We start from the raw sequence: 13,520 nt of genomic DNA on the forward strand, positions 1-13,520 counted from the left end.
GAAACCCCGCCTTTACTAAAGATATAAAAAATCAGCTGGGTGTGGTGGTGTGCACCTGTAATCCCAGCTACTCAGGAGGCTGAGGCAGGAAAATCGCTTGAACCTGGGAGGCGCAGGTTGCAGTTAGTCAAGATCGCACCATTGCACTCCAGCCTAGGTGACAGAGCGAGACTCTGTCTCAATAACAACAACAAAAAGAATGTTCTGAACCATCAATGATGTATCCAAATGGTTTTCTACAAACTTGCTCCTTAGGTGAACCTCAAATTTTCTAAAAGGTCCACAGACCTGGAGTTCTAGACAGGAAATAGCCTTTCTTCCTATACAAACCTGTCTGAGAGGGACCATGGTGCTAAGGATAAATCCTGGGCCTACATTCAGACTTTCCCTGGTTTCACTTGCTCAGGACTTTGGTCCATGGTTAGTATGTTTGCATTGAATACTTCTGTGCATTCAGTTTCAACATCTTTTCCGCTAATCTTCCTAATACTGATAAAACTGAAAAGACTTCTTATGTCCTAGGAAGATAGAAAACCATATTCATGAGAGGCCCATTCATTAGGTATATTCACAATGGATTAAAATTATCCTGAGCCCCAGTTCTAAGAATGCAGAAACCAGTAAATAAACCTACTATTGAAATAAGATTAGCATCCGATGCTTAACCCACTTTCGGAACGAGCTGTTTTTAAAGCTAAGCACCATTTATTCACAAATCCATAATTAATGAACTAATTACAAATGAGTCTTATCTAATCATTTAAGCAGCCCTCATATGACCCATCCTTGGCTTCCTGTCTGTAGCAGAGTAATTGCCCTTCTTTGAAAGTAACACAACTTTGTTTTAAAGACAATACTGTCTAATTTAGATCTTTTTACTAATTCATCCCAAATTAAAACAAACAGGGGTGGTGGTAGTGTCTACATCTTTTCTTTTAAGCCAAGAACTGCAAGCCAAGAGTTTGGGGCTGCATATGTTTACAGAAAGCAAATTTTCCCCTGCAAAAAGGAAAAGTTGTAATGCCATCTTTTAGCCAAACGAAAAGCAGTTGTGTTAAATCGGCACCAAAGCAAATGATACATACAACAGTAATTAGCAAAGATTACACAGTAATTAAAATCACGATGATTATGTGAGTGAGAATAATTTATACAATAATCTCCACGCTCACACTGCAATATGGTACAAGTCCAATAGCAACAGTAGAAAGCCGGGTTTGGTAATAAATTCAAAGCACAGCATCACTAATTATGTGGTGATAGATTGGCCATTGAAATTTAGGGATAAATAAAGTCTCTGATCAGGATACATCATTTTAGTTGGATTTCCCAAGGTCACCGAATGGGGACCCCAAACACTCTCATAGGTTTCCTTCCTCCCCGCTGTTCTTTGTCTTCATACTCTTGCCTATTCCCAGCCTCCCCCGGGTGGAAAACATTTGCTACGCTTACAGTTTTTATCTACCAAGCTTCATTCTCCTGCTTCAGGTAAGGCCCTTCATTGTCCTTTGGGGAACCCTTCCTCCCTCAATGCTCTCATGGTTTGGTGGGAATTTCCAACAGCCAGGTGAGAAGACTGACTTAGGCCAAAGGTAAGAGGCTCCTTCAACCCCCTTGTCCATTCTGACTGGTCCAGGTTCACTCGGGCTTGGAATTTTTTGTGAAACTGTGAAGAAGAGAGAAACCCTCTTTACTGCTGGACTCAGAATGATGCAGGCATGAGTTTGGAGCTGTTGGCTGCCATCTTGTTGCCCCCAAAAAAAACCAACAAAGAAGACAGCGGAGCAGAGAGGTTGGTGGGGAACCAAATCCCCGTGATCATTTTTGAATTCCTGGATCGAGCCATGCCTGAAGCTAGATTTTTCTTTCTGGTTTCCCAGCTTTAGGAGACAATAAATGTTCCTTCTTACTCAGGCCAGGTTGATAGGTTTTAGGTCACCTACACTCATAAGAATCCTAACATGATGTGGAGGAGTCTTGGTATCTCCTTAGGGCTCCAGGTCAGAGTTTAAAACCTTCGGGTCAATTCTCTTTGGATGTCCCCAAACACACAAACTTTAACATATTTAAAATTGAGCTCACCACTTTCATGGCCAAGAGATTTTCTGTTGTGCTCATGGTTTTCTGCTGTGAGTTCGGCCCACTTCTGCAATCTCTGGCATGGGGAGCACCCGGTCATAGCTTTCCCTAGTCCTGACTGTCAGCATCCATCCCTCCGCACAGAGGCATCACCTGGCCTGGTGTGGGACAAAGGACAGAGGATGGAACAGAGTTTCTGGTGGCAGGCCTTCCGCTGGGTACTCTACGGTGCTAATTTGTTAAAGTTGCTAATTCTTCAGCCCTGCAAAGGGAATATTATTAAAGCCTATTTAATGGTGGAAGGGTGGAGACTCAGAGACTGTAACTTGCTCATAGTCAGGAACTAGTAAGGGAGAGGTTGTCTTAGAAACCAGATCTACACTTTACTCTCTTGAAGTGTGACTCTAAGGCCTGCTGGTCAGGCCCTGTTGAACTCTCTGAGCCCACCACATGCTTCTGCCCTCAGTCTGCACTCTGGGGGCCTGAACCCCAGACCCTCTGTTCTCCTCATCATAGTTCATCAATCCTGCTTCATGTTTCCAATAGCTTGTTCTGCGATAGGAGCCTGGCAAATCTATCCTGGGTTCTTGATATCAACATCGTCTGTTTCATTGCCCTGATGAGAAGCCATCTGACTTCAATCCACCGGACACTTATCTGTTCAATGAGTATTTATTGAGTACCTACTATGTGCCAGGCACTGTACTAGGTGCTGAGGTTCAAGAAGGACAGAGACAAGGGTTATGTCCTTAAGAAGCTCACAGCTCTCCTGAAAGAGACAGACACCTTACCAAGATTATACCTACGTAATACACACTATGCCCTGAGAGAGGGAGATTTGGGGTCTGTGAGATAACAGTAGAGGGGCACCTGACCCACCAGGATATCAGGGAGGCCCTTGTGGCAGGCAAGGCATGAGCTGAGTCCTGAAGGATGATTAAGAGGAGACGGGAAACCCTGGAAGGGTGTTCCCGTCACAGGGAATATCACAGACAAAGGACTAGAATTGTGAACTAGCATAGTGTGTGCAGAAGGACTATAAGCCACTTGGGGTACACATTGTGATAAAAAAGAGGGAAATAAGACCAGTAAAGTGGGCGGGACCTATATCACGAAGGGTCTTGTAAGCCAGGCTAAGGCAATTGACTTCTACCTTGCAAGGCAGAGGTCAGCAAAGGTTTTCCGCAAAGGGCCAGATGGCAAATATTTTTGGCTTTGTGGATTATATGGTCTCTGATGCAACTCATCAATTCTGCCATGGTACTGCAAACACAGTTATGGTCAATATGATTTTTATAAAACCCATGGGCATAGCTGTGGTCCAATAAAACTTTATTTACCAAAACAGGGCGAGGGCCAGATTTGGCCTGTGGGCAGGAGTCTGCCAACCCCTGCTGTAGGCAATGAAGAGCCACTGAAACCAGATTTTCCTTTGAGAGGACTCCTACTAGCCAAAGTATAGAGGATGGGCTGAAGGAGGCTGGTATTGAAGGCTCTCTGCCAGACTCTAGGAGCAAAATTATGGTAGGTTGACTTAAAGGTGTTGGCAGTGGGGGATGGTGAGAAGCAGAAAGAGTTAAGTATTTGTTTGGGTGGAGGGGGAGGAATGAACAAGACTTAGGGATTCTTTGACTACGGAGATGAGGGGAGGGAATGATAACCTAAGATAATGAGGGATCCGGCATGGGGTGATTTATGAACGACAGAAGCACTCAATGATCCTGATAACACAGGGCTGATGGGACAGGATGAGTTTCCTCTTGGACATGCTGAGTTAAAACATCAGGGAGATACCTGGTTGGTGATCAGTGCAGACAATTAGATAAGATACATGCATGTAAAACTTGGGAGAACATAAAGGCTGATAGTCTGCATTTGAGAGTCACCTGCTGACAGCTGCAAAGCCAAAATCACAAGAGGAGAATTGTCTGCTGTCAGGTGGAGGGAGAAACAGCCAGGTGAGGGCAGTCCCTTGTGAACCCTGGCATTTGGAGATAAGGTCGTGAGGCAAAGAGCAGGGAAGAGAAGTTTGAGGAGCACCAAGGAACAGAAATCTTTTGTCAAGGTCAACTAAATAGAGTTCCAAGAAATGTTCAGCACTGGGAAAAAGTCCAGGAAAATATAAAGACTAGAGAATGTCCCCTGATGTGTGTCTTTGGAAGCTGCTGACACAGTGGGAAAGGTTTCAATGGAGTGGCAGGGCAGTCTCTGGGCTGGAGGAAATTGAGGCATAAATGTGGAGTAAGTGAAGACGGTACCTGTTAATGGTGGTATCTGAGAAGCTCAGATCAAAGGGAAAAACAGTAACTCAATAGGACAGCAGGGTGATGGATGAGGACATGGTTAGGATGGGGAGGACCTCAGGTGTTTATAACCTCTGGGGGAAGAACTGATATAAGAAAAGTTGAGGACATGGAAGACAGAAGTGACACTAGATGAATCAGAGTGTTTTAGGGAGAAAGAAGAAGACCTGGATCCCAATTAGCTTCAGACAGGACAACACTGGACCTCATCTTCTGAGACCACAGGGAAGATGGGGCAGATAGAGATGAATGTGTATACACCACAGCAGAAGTTAAAGCCGTTATTATTTTCCTTTGAATGAAACAGGAGTGGAGGTGCCTCCTGAGAGTGATGGGGAGAGATCAGAGGGAAGTCAGAACGGTTTGGAATAACTGCCCAGGAAATGAGAACAGCGACTCCCCAGTGACAAGGCACTGGCCGTCTCTACAGCTGGCTGAAGTTGTGCCTATCAGCATGTGGACCTTGCAGGGCAGGGTGAATGACTATGGTTGGGGTGTATTGGGCTTGGGGTGAGGATCTAGAAGAAAATGGGGCTCAGACCCTGCTCGGGAAACCCAATGTGTTGTAAGGGTAAGAAGAAGTTGGGAGAGCCTCACTGCCCCCCAACTCTCATCCACAGAGCAGTAAAAGGAGGATGGGAAGGAGAGGTCAGGCATGCAGCGGGGCCAACGTGAGCATGCCAGCCCCTGGACAGCCCAGGTACCACCTGCCGCCAGACATTAAGAGAAACTCCTGAACAAAGTATGACTGCCTCCACCCAGCGCATAAACTCCCTCCCTGCGGCCACAAAGGTAATTTAGTGTCTTCGTCTCCAGAAGCTCTTGCATTTATCAGCAGCAGCGGCACGATTCCTGGGGCTGTAAATCATAACGCTTTAGGTGTATTTCTCTTGAGTTGATATCCCCCTATAAATAATGTGGGGGATGCTTTTATTTTGTTGGCAGAAGACTGCTTTCTCCCGCTCTTCTGTTTTTAGAGTGACCTTCTTTCTCAGTCAAATGTGATATATCCAAGAGGCTCATTTACCGGGTCTTCCCACGCACCAGGTAATACGGGAGCAGGTGTAAAGAGGAGTCCTGTTCTCTAGTATTATACAGCCTCCCAGCAGAAAGGACACACATATCTATTCAAATTGAAAATCCAAATGGCCTTTGACCCAGAGAATCATTTACCCGTGTTTATAAGGATGCATATTTTTCAAAACTTGACATGTTAATAGCAAATACCTGGAAAGCACCTTAAAGTGAAATAAGGGCACTACAGTTAAATAAAGCATGGCACCTTGTGCAGGAATTATAAAGAATGAGATGGACTTACGCATACTGGTAAGGAAAGATCTCCAAGGTGTATTGTTGAGGTAAAAAGGTATGTTGTAAAAATTTATGAAGAGCATAACATAATTATATAATTTATGTTTTTAAAAATCCCGCAAATATGCTGTGCTATATATTTGCTACAAGTACACGCATATGTTTACAATATATACATTTAGAAAGAGATGTAGAAGGATATACACCAAACTGAAGATGATGGATCGTTCTGAGAAGGGAGCTTAAGATTGCAATGGTGGCCAAGGGGATTTTAGCCTTCTGATACATTGTAAGTTCTTTAAGAACGGAAGTATTCACAGATTACTTGTGCAACTAAAAAGAGCTAGAAGTCAAGACACCTGTACTCTGGGTCAATTCATACTATAAATTTGGATAAGATACTTCCTTCTGCAGACTTCAGTTTTTCCCATCTATATACTGAGCAAGCTGGGCTGGATAATCCTAGTGGTCCTTTGAAACTCAGAATGTCTTGAGTCTTCAAGCTGTAAATGTATTCAAAGGAAGGATTTTCAGGCTCAGTGCCATAGGATCTGGCACTTGGTCTTGGCTGAACATTGAATGTTGAATAATAATCCTTAAGCAGTTTTAGTATTAATAAACAGAGGTCAGATTTTTCCAGTAAACTACATCAGGTGAGTAATCTACCTCCTGGATGAATGTCAGAGAGCTGTGGTAATGTGGCAAATAAAATAGAGGTTTTGGAGGGATTCCAACCTGGATTCAAATTCTGGCTCTTCCACTTAACTGCTTTGTGCTATTAAGTGAACTACCAACCATCTCTGCACCACAATCAATGCTAAGCTGTGACCAAACACAGTTAATATTTCTGCTCCAGCTTTGGCGCTCTGGTCAGTTATTCATTCAACAAACGTTTATTGAGCACCAACAGTGAGCCAGCCCTGGGTATGTAAACATGAGGAAGACAGACAAGAAATCCCTTCTTACAGATGTGTAGGTATCTGCCTTGCCTCCTGTCCCTTCCGTGTTCCTGGTGCAAGCACTTTCACTCCGAACAGCAGCTGAACATGATCAAGGACTTGGAAGGGGAAAAGGAAGGAGACTGGATGGGGTTCTCTGGGGGATGCTGGAGATGCCTGAGGGGCTGCTGCAGGAGCAGTAAGACCATCTGTGCATGGATCAGTGGCTCCTCCTCTGAGTCTCAGATTTCTCTTCTGTATCATGAAGATAGACAGTGAAGTCTATCTCCTGGGATTCTTCTGGGCATCAAATTACTAATGCTGATTTAAAAATGGCTATTTTTTTTTTTTTTAGCTCTTTCTAGGGGCCAGGCTCTGAGTGAAAAGTGACCTGTTCATTATAACATTACCCCTGACAACCGTCATGGTTTACTCAGGAGGAAACATGAACAGAGAAGTTAAGCAGCTTGCCCAAATCTCACAGCTGCAGATATGCAAATAAAGAACGTAATATTATTTTTAAATCTATGTCCAGGTCCATACATAGTAACGATTTAATAAATGTTTATTGAAAGTTACATGTACTGCTTTGTCTTGTTGTTCTTTAAAAGTTCACTCTAAAAACTATACATTGTATATGTTTTCCTATAGATTATGCTTTCTAGTTCAGTGCTAAGAGAATTCAGTGAATTTGAAAGCAGCCAGAACACTGATTAAAGATGAATCTCTGTATAGAATAACAATTCTAAAACTTTTCAACAGGCTATTACAATGTAAGAAGTGCCTACTTTTTGTTATTTGACAATTATCAATTATATCTTAATCACTTATAGCAAATGAAAAAAAAAAGAATTGGAATCCAGACCCTCTGACTTCAGATCCTGCACAGAAACCACCATACCATACTGAGGAAGGAGACCCTTAATCCTCTTAAGCTTCTCAGAGCCCTCCCCCCTAGACTTCTACATTGCATTTCAACAGGAGAAGTAAAGGCAGGCAGACGGGGTACCACCTTTAATCGCACTCCTGTAGATCACAGGCATGGTATGGAGAAATCTTTCCAGAAGGTACTGTTTTTACTTAAACATGATCACACCCACAACTAAGTCACGTACCCCATGCCTACTTCATGGATCAAGATACTTTCACATGTAATTTCTAGAGTTGTAAGTCTTTAAAAGGCAGGGACTTCCTTTGTTAGCGGGGCTTGGCTATTTGGGGCATTCAGACCCACTGCAGCTCCCAGCTGAATAAACACCCCTTCCTTCCCAGTTTGGCGTTCCAGAGGTTTTGTCTGTGGGCTCTCCCACGACTACTACATCCCATTCAAACAGATGCCAAACAACTTACGTGAGGCTGTGATTCACAGGCTAGGATCCTTATCATGTACCCTAATATAATTATAATTATGAAACTTGGTTATTAGGTTAACGAGGATTCACATTCTTCTCTGGCTGCCTCCCATTTTCCTGCTGCCACTGGCAGACAGGCTAAAGCAAAGGTATTTAGTTTCAAGAAGAAATAAAGTCCTCATAGTTCGGAGTTCACAGAGGACACAATTCCCTTCTCCATACAGGCCTTTGTTTTTAATTAAGAGCAGTAATCAGATAATCTTGCTTTAATTAACTCCCCAGAACCACCCCATTCTTGGAACCTCTCTTTGATATTTTCACATCGAGTCTTTTAGCCTAAGATTATCTGCAGACATGCACCAGACATTTACCATTTGCCAAATATGCCCAAAAGGTTAGCAAAAACTCCCACTCCCTTCTTTTTGTAAAGACAACTCCTGTATCAAAGCAAATAGGTTTTGAGTCAGGCGGGGTTGTCTGGGTTTGCTTCATGAATCTGTGATTTTTTTTTTCAGTCTTATCACATTGGTCCTTCCGTTCACAGAAACTGTGTGCATTTCATCTTAATTAGGCATCTCTTAATCCGTAATATCTGATTTATGGCCATTTACTCTTAATTACAAGAGGGCCACCTTTGAAAAGGGAAACCAAGTGAGCTCAGAGAAATGGAACTGAAAAGCAAGAGGGAAGGTGGATGACTGAAGTTGTACAACTAAGGGTGAATCCAAAGGCCCATTTGTTGGAGGCAATTATTGTTGGCAACCCTGCAGATTTGTGAGGGTCCCATATCAGGCCACACGTGAATTCATCCCTTTCTATGGTAAGGAAATTATATGACTAAAAATAAAGCTACAATCCAAATAAAGCTAAAATCTCCAGGTGATAAATCATCTAGCCCAATTTCTTCATAATGACTCTCCATTTTTTTAAAAAATGGAAGTGAATATGTTTATTAAAATTTTGGGGGACCTGTCATTACCCATAAATGGAGAAAAGAGTACGACTTGCCTTAAATAGAAGGCAACTAGTACAACTATTACTATTTTTAAAAATGCTCACCCTGTGGTATTTAAAGACCTGGAAAACCGTGCTCCAGAGAGGACTGCATTAGGTCCTCATTGTTTCAACCATTCGGGTTGGTAAATAAAATTATATTCCATGTTTCGCAGATGAGGAAGTAGAGTTTCAGAGAGGGCAAGGGATCTGCCTAAAGTCACAGAGCCAGGACTGGCAGAGTTATATCTCAGACTTTCAGGACCATGCTTATTCTTGCCTATGCCAGAGGAAGTGAGAGACTTGAACAACAACTTGCAAAGTCAGAGATTCTTCAAGCTATTGGCCATCCAGAGGCAGCAAGAAGACGCTCTTACCTGGGGCTGAGGATGTGGCTGCTGGTGGCTGACTGTCGAGAGGGAGTCCTCATAGTATCTGTGGCCAGGGACAGAGTACAGCTCAACCAGGACTGCAGACTGCCCTCTGGCTGGGAGCTGAGGATGGAGACATTATCCCTAGAATAAGATTGCAGGGCACTATCAGCACAATGACAACCACAGTAACAACAATAATTAGATATTCGCCCATAGCATAAGCCAGGCATTGTACTAAGTGATATACCTGCGTAACTTCACTCACCATCCCAGAGAAGTAGGAGCCAGTGCTGCCACAGTTACACAGATGGAATTACTGAGACGTGGAGAGGCCAGTCTGGCTCTTGGCCAAGGTTGCTCAGTTCGTCAATGATGAAACTGGGATGCAAACCCTGTTCCTTTTTATTCCAATGCCCATGCTATGAATCATGGCACTTTTCCTTGAGGAGATGCACACTTCAATTCAAATGTCGAGGTCTCTCCAATGTGGGAGTAAAGTTTGGCATTGGATTTGATATGCTCAGGGAATATATCAAGTGTGAAGGTCTTAACTCCTTCCTTACCTTAGTGGGATCATCTTTATAAACAGGGACTTTACTTTTATGCCCCCTAATGCTGAAAGCAGCCCTCACTGTTTTCAGAATTAGGGGACATAAAAGTAAGAGAGGGGGCCCTCACATCTCCTCAATGAATCGACATTAGTTGATATACTCGCTCAGTATTATGTATATGTGTGTGTGCGTGAATATGCATGTGTGTATCTTCATATATTAATATGATTTACGTGTGTGTGCTGTATATATATTATAACATGTATAGTGTTTTTTATAGGATACTCTATGTGTGCCAAGCACCTTGGGCAGAGGAGCTGTCCACGTGAACTTAACATTGAACCTGTCCTCAACACTCCATTTCTATAAATAGCCATACAATTTTTAAAAATTATTAATGTTTTATAGAGGCACAGAGGAGGGGTTTTATTAGAATCTACCCTCTGTCCTTCCATAAAGCACCAATCATTATTTTTCAAAGAGGGAGCCTTGATTTGCTTCGCAAAGGCCCGAGGAAAGACATCGAGTAGTGATATTTGAGATACATCTTCTTGGAAGGTTGGGGCTTGGCCACGCAGGGACAGAAGAATGAAATTTTTGGTGGAAGGATTCATGTACACATAGGTACAGAGGTCATAAAGATCAGAGCATAAGCCATATGGAAAGCAGGAATCACAGCTAGAGGGCAAAGTAAGGGTCCAAATGTCAGTGTAAAAAGTCTACTCTAGGGCAATAGGGAGCCTTTGAAGGTGTTTGAGGACAGTGGCATGAGATGGCATAGGCTTCTATCTGTCTAAAAGAAACTAGGGCAATTTAATACTATGTCTCTAGTGCTGTATGTTATAACCATGAAGGCATTAGTCTCACAGGCATCACCGATAATTCTCTAAGTGGACATGGATGTTCCCTCCACAAACTGGACACAGAGGACCAGGGGCTCACCCTCGCCAGCTGCTCGGTTCTAGTTGGGGTTAACTTACATCTCTTTTCTGCCACTGCTGCCACAATCCACCGCTGTCTGGACACTAGCAAGAGATGGAAGAAACAGTCTGTTATCCTTGTGCTGCCAGGGACTTGGGAACATGATCATTGACTTCAGACAGACATGGGTGTGTGTCCCACTTCCAACCTTTCCCCCTGTGTGATCTCAGGGAAGTCACTTGCCTTCCCTGAGCTTCCTTTCTTCCTTCCTAAAATGTGGCAAATAAAGGGGCTCTGTTGTGGAGCAGAGTAAGTGAGATGACCCTTGTAAAGATCTCAGCATGGTTCCTGGCAAATAGATAGTGCTAATTAAGTGGTAGCAACCATTACCACCGCTCTTGTTTTAGTACAACTAGTCCTGCTATTATTAACCGCATTGTTATTGCTACAAGCAAGGCATTTGCTGTATGTTCTTTGTGAGTGCTAGCAAATCAGACACAGGGCAGAGCAGCTTCCAAGGGCATTGTGGGAAACTCCAAAAGTAATTATGACAGTAGCTATTCTTTAGAGAGCACCCCTCCATTCAACAAATATGCTACACACACAACCTTATCTACCTACCCCATGTGTCTCCATGCTAGAGATGAGGAACCTGACACACTTGTCTAAGTCACACAGCTTTTGATCCTGGGCCTGTTAAGCTCATGCTCCTAACCAGCATGTGATTATTCAGTGGGTGGGTGCAGACAGTCAAACCGCAAACCTCAGACACCTAAGACAGCATTTTAATCTGGATCGTCAGGCTGGGGCCTCACAGTGTTCTCTGCTGTAATCTGGACAAGTCCTCTTTTAGAAGACCTAGCTGTTTCCTCCAAGAGATGCACCTGCTGCTCCCTGGCTCCCACCCTCAAGGGCCTGTCATCCTGGGGTCTTCTATTTGCATGCATCTGTTCCCACCAGGCAGTGACCAACATCCCTTGTGGACCAAAAACAACTCTTATTTCTACTTTAGCTCCAGAGTTCAGCCCCAAAGCTCAGCCAGACCAGAAGTTCTCGGACAATGCTTGGTGAATCCAATAGAAGAGAAGTCAGTGAACGGCAGCCACGGTCCAATTCTAGCCTACCATTTGTTTTCATAAATAGAGATTTTTGTCTCTGATTGCTTTTGCACCATAATAGCTGTGCAACAAAAACCATATGGCGTGAAAAGGCTAAATACTTATTATCTGCCCTTTCAAAGAAAACGACTCTGCAATAGAACAAAAGCACCTTTTGTGAATGACCTCGTGGTAGGCAGAATAATGGCCTCTAAACATGTTCATACCCGAATCCCCAAAACAAGAGAATATGTTTCCATACAGGGAAAAAGTTTCATTGGAACACAGTCATCCATTCATTTACATTTTGAGTGCTTCCTCACCTGCTTTGACTAAACACCAGTCTTTACTTGAACCCAGTACTCAGAAAAGTCTTTACAGCCCAATAACTAATCAAAGCACATGCTGGTGTTAGTTCCTGTCCACTACCTACCCTGGCCAACTCCATGAGTACTAGCCCTATGGGTGGACTCGGCATTCACGTTCACCCTCTTCCAAGGGGCTCTTCCCCAGCACTAGAGGCCCATTCACTCCATAATGTCTAATCATGCTGGGAATCTTCTCATCTCTTTTCTCTTCTGCATGCTCCTGCTCTCTGACCCACTATGTGTCAGGGGGCTGATCTGTATGGACACCATCAATGGGTTCCCTGTCCCATGGCTCTCTCTTGGGCTCAGCCAATACGGAATGTAGCTGACAGTTGACAGGAAGGAGGGAAGAGAGGGAAGCTGAAGTACTTATTGTCCTGAATTTCTGGATTTCTCTCCACTGCCTCCAACTCTCAGCCAAGGGCCAGAGCTCCTCCTATCAGCCTCTCTATCTCTCTTTCTTTCTGGATTGCAGCAATTGCACCCTCTACTTCTCCCTTCACACTTTGCAGGAGTTACTGCTCTCCGTTGCTGCCATTCCCTAGGTGCTGCACCACCTATTCCTTAGAGCTTCCTCACGCCTTTGTAAATAGCCCTTTTGTTAAGCTCTCTTCATTTAGAGTTTGTCTTCCAGTTCCCTCCCGACTCTATTACAATAGCTAATCTCAATGCTTTTTCCACCTTAACAGAAAGATCTGCATTTACCATACCGATAGTTTACATGACAAAGAAGCAGACAGGAGGCATGACCCAACATTGCTCTGCTAACTACTGTTACACCCTTAATCACAATGTCACAATGTGAAGAATCAAAAGAGGCAATCTTATAAGAGGCTAGATTATCAGCAATCATTGTTAGCCCCTCCTAAGCTTCTGACTCTGGAAAAGAACTAGCCATAAGGACAAAAAAGATGAATCCTTATTAATCCTACATTTTTATAGTATCTGCACACTGATTGCTTTTGCCTGTGAACCTGTTTCACTAAATTTGCACAGAATATCTAAGGCTGAAGTCAAGACCCACCAGGTGGTCTATTTGTTTATTCATGATGAAATACTGTCCGTAAAAGAGTGGTCTCTGGCCTGGACCACACACTTCCTACAAGTTAAGATGGACTTAAAAAATAGAGAGAGAAAGAGAGAGAATGTTTAAAATAAGGAGGTTGAATTAAGAAGAGCTTTGGGAGCCGGGCGCGGTGGCTCACACCTGTAATCCCAGCACTTTGGGAGGCC

The 13,520-nt window shown here is 43.5% G+C and overlaps 1 protein-coding gene across 3 annotated transcripts in view; it reads right to left on the bottom strand.

Annotated features, from left to right (window-relative positions):
• Positions 1–13,520, bottom strand: part of MYO18B (myosin XVIIIB) — a 285,741-nt gene that overhangs the window by 18,219 nt on the left and 254,002 nt on the right. For all 3 annotated transcript variants that reach the window (XM_017498142.2, XM_017498140.2, XM_017498145.2), the window contains 2 exons: positions 10,882–10,926; positions 9,354–9,491 (listed from right to left, as the gene is read on the bottom strand). In XM_017498142.2, coding sequence (XP_017353631.1) covers positions 9,354–9,491; positions 10,882–10,926 — 183 coding nt within the window. The remainder of the gene's footprint in view (positions 1–9,353; positions 9,492–10,881; positions 10,927–13,520) is intronic.

Source organism: Cebus imitator, unplaced genomic scaffold, assembly GCF_001604975.1.
Source record: "Cebus imitator isolate Cc_AM_T3 unplaced genomic scaffold, Cebus_imitator-1.0 Scaffold237, whole genome shotgun sequence".
NCBI classification, from domain to species: domain Eukaryota; kingdom Metazoa; phylum Chordata; class Mammalia; order Primates; family Cebidae; genus Cebus; species Cebus imitator.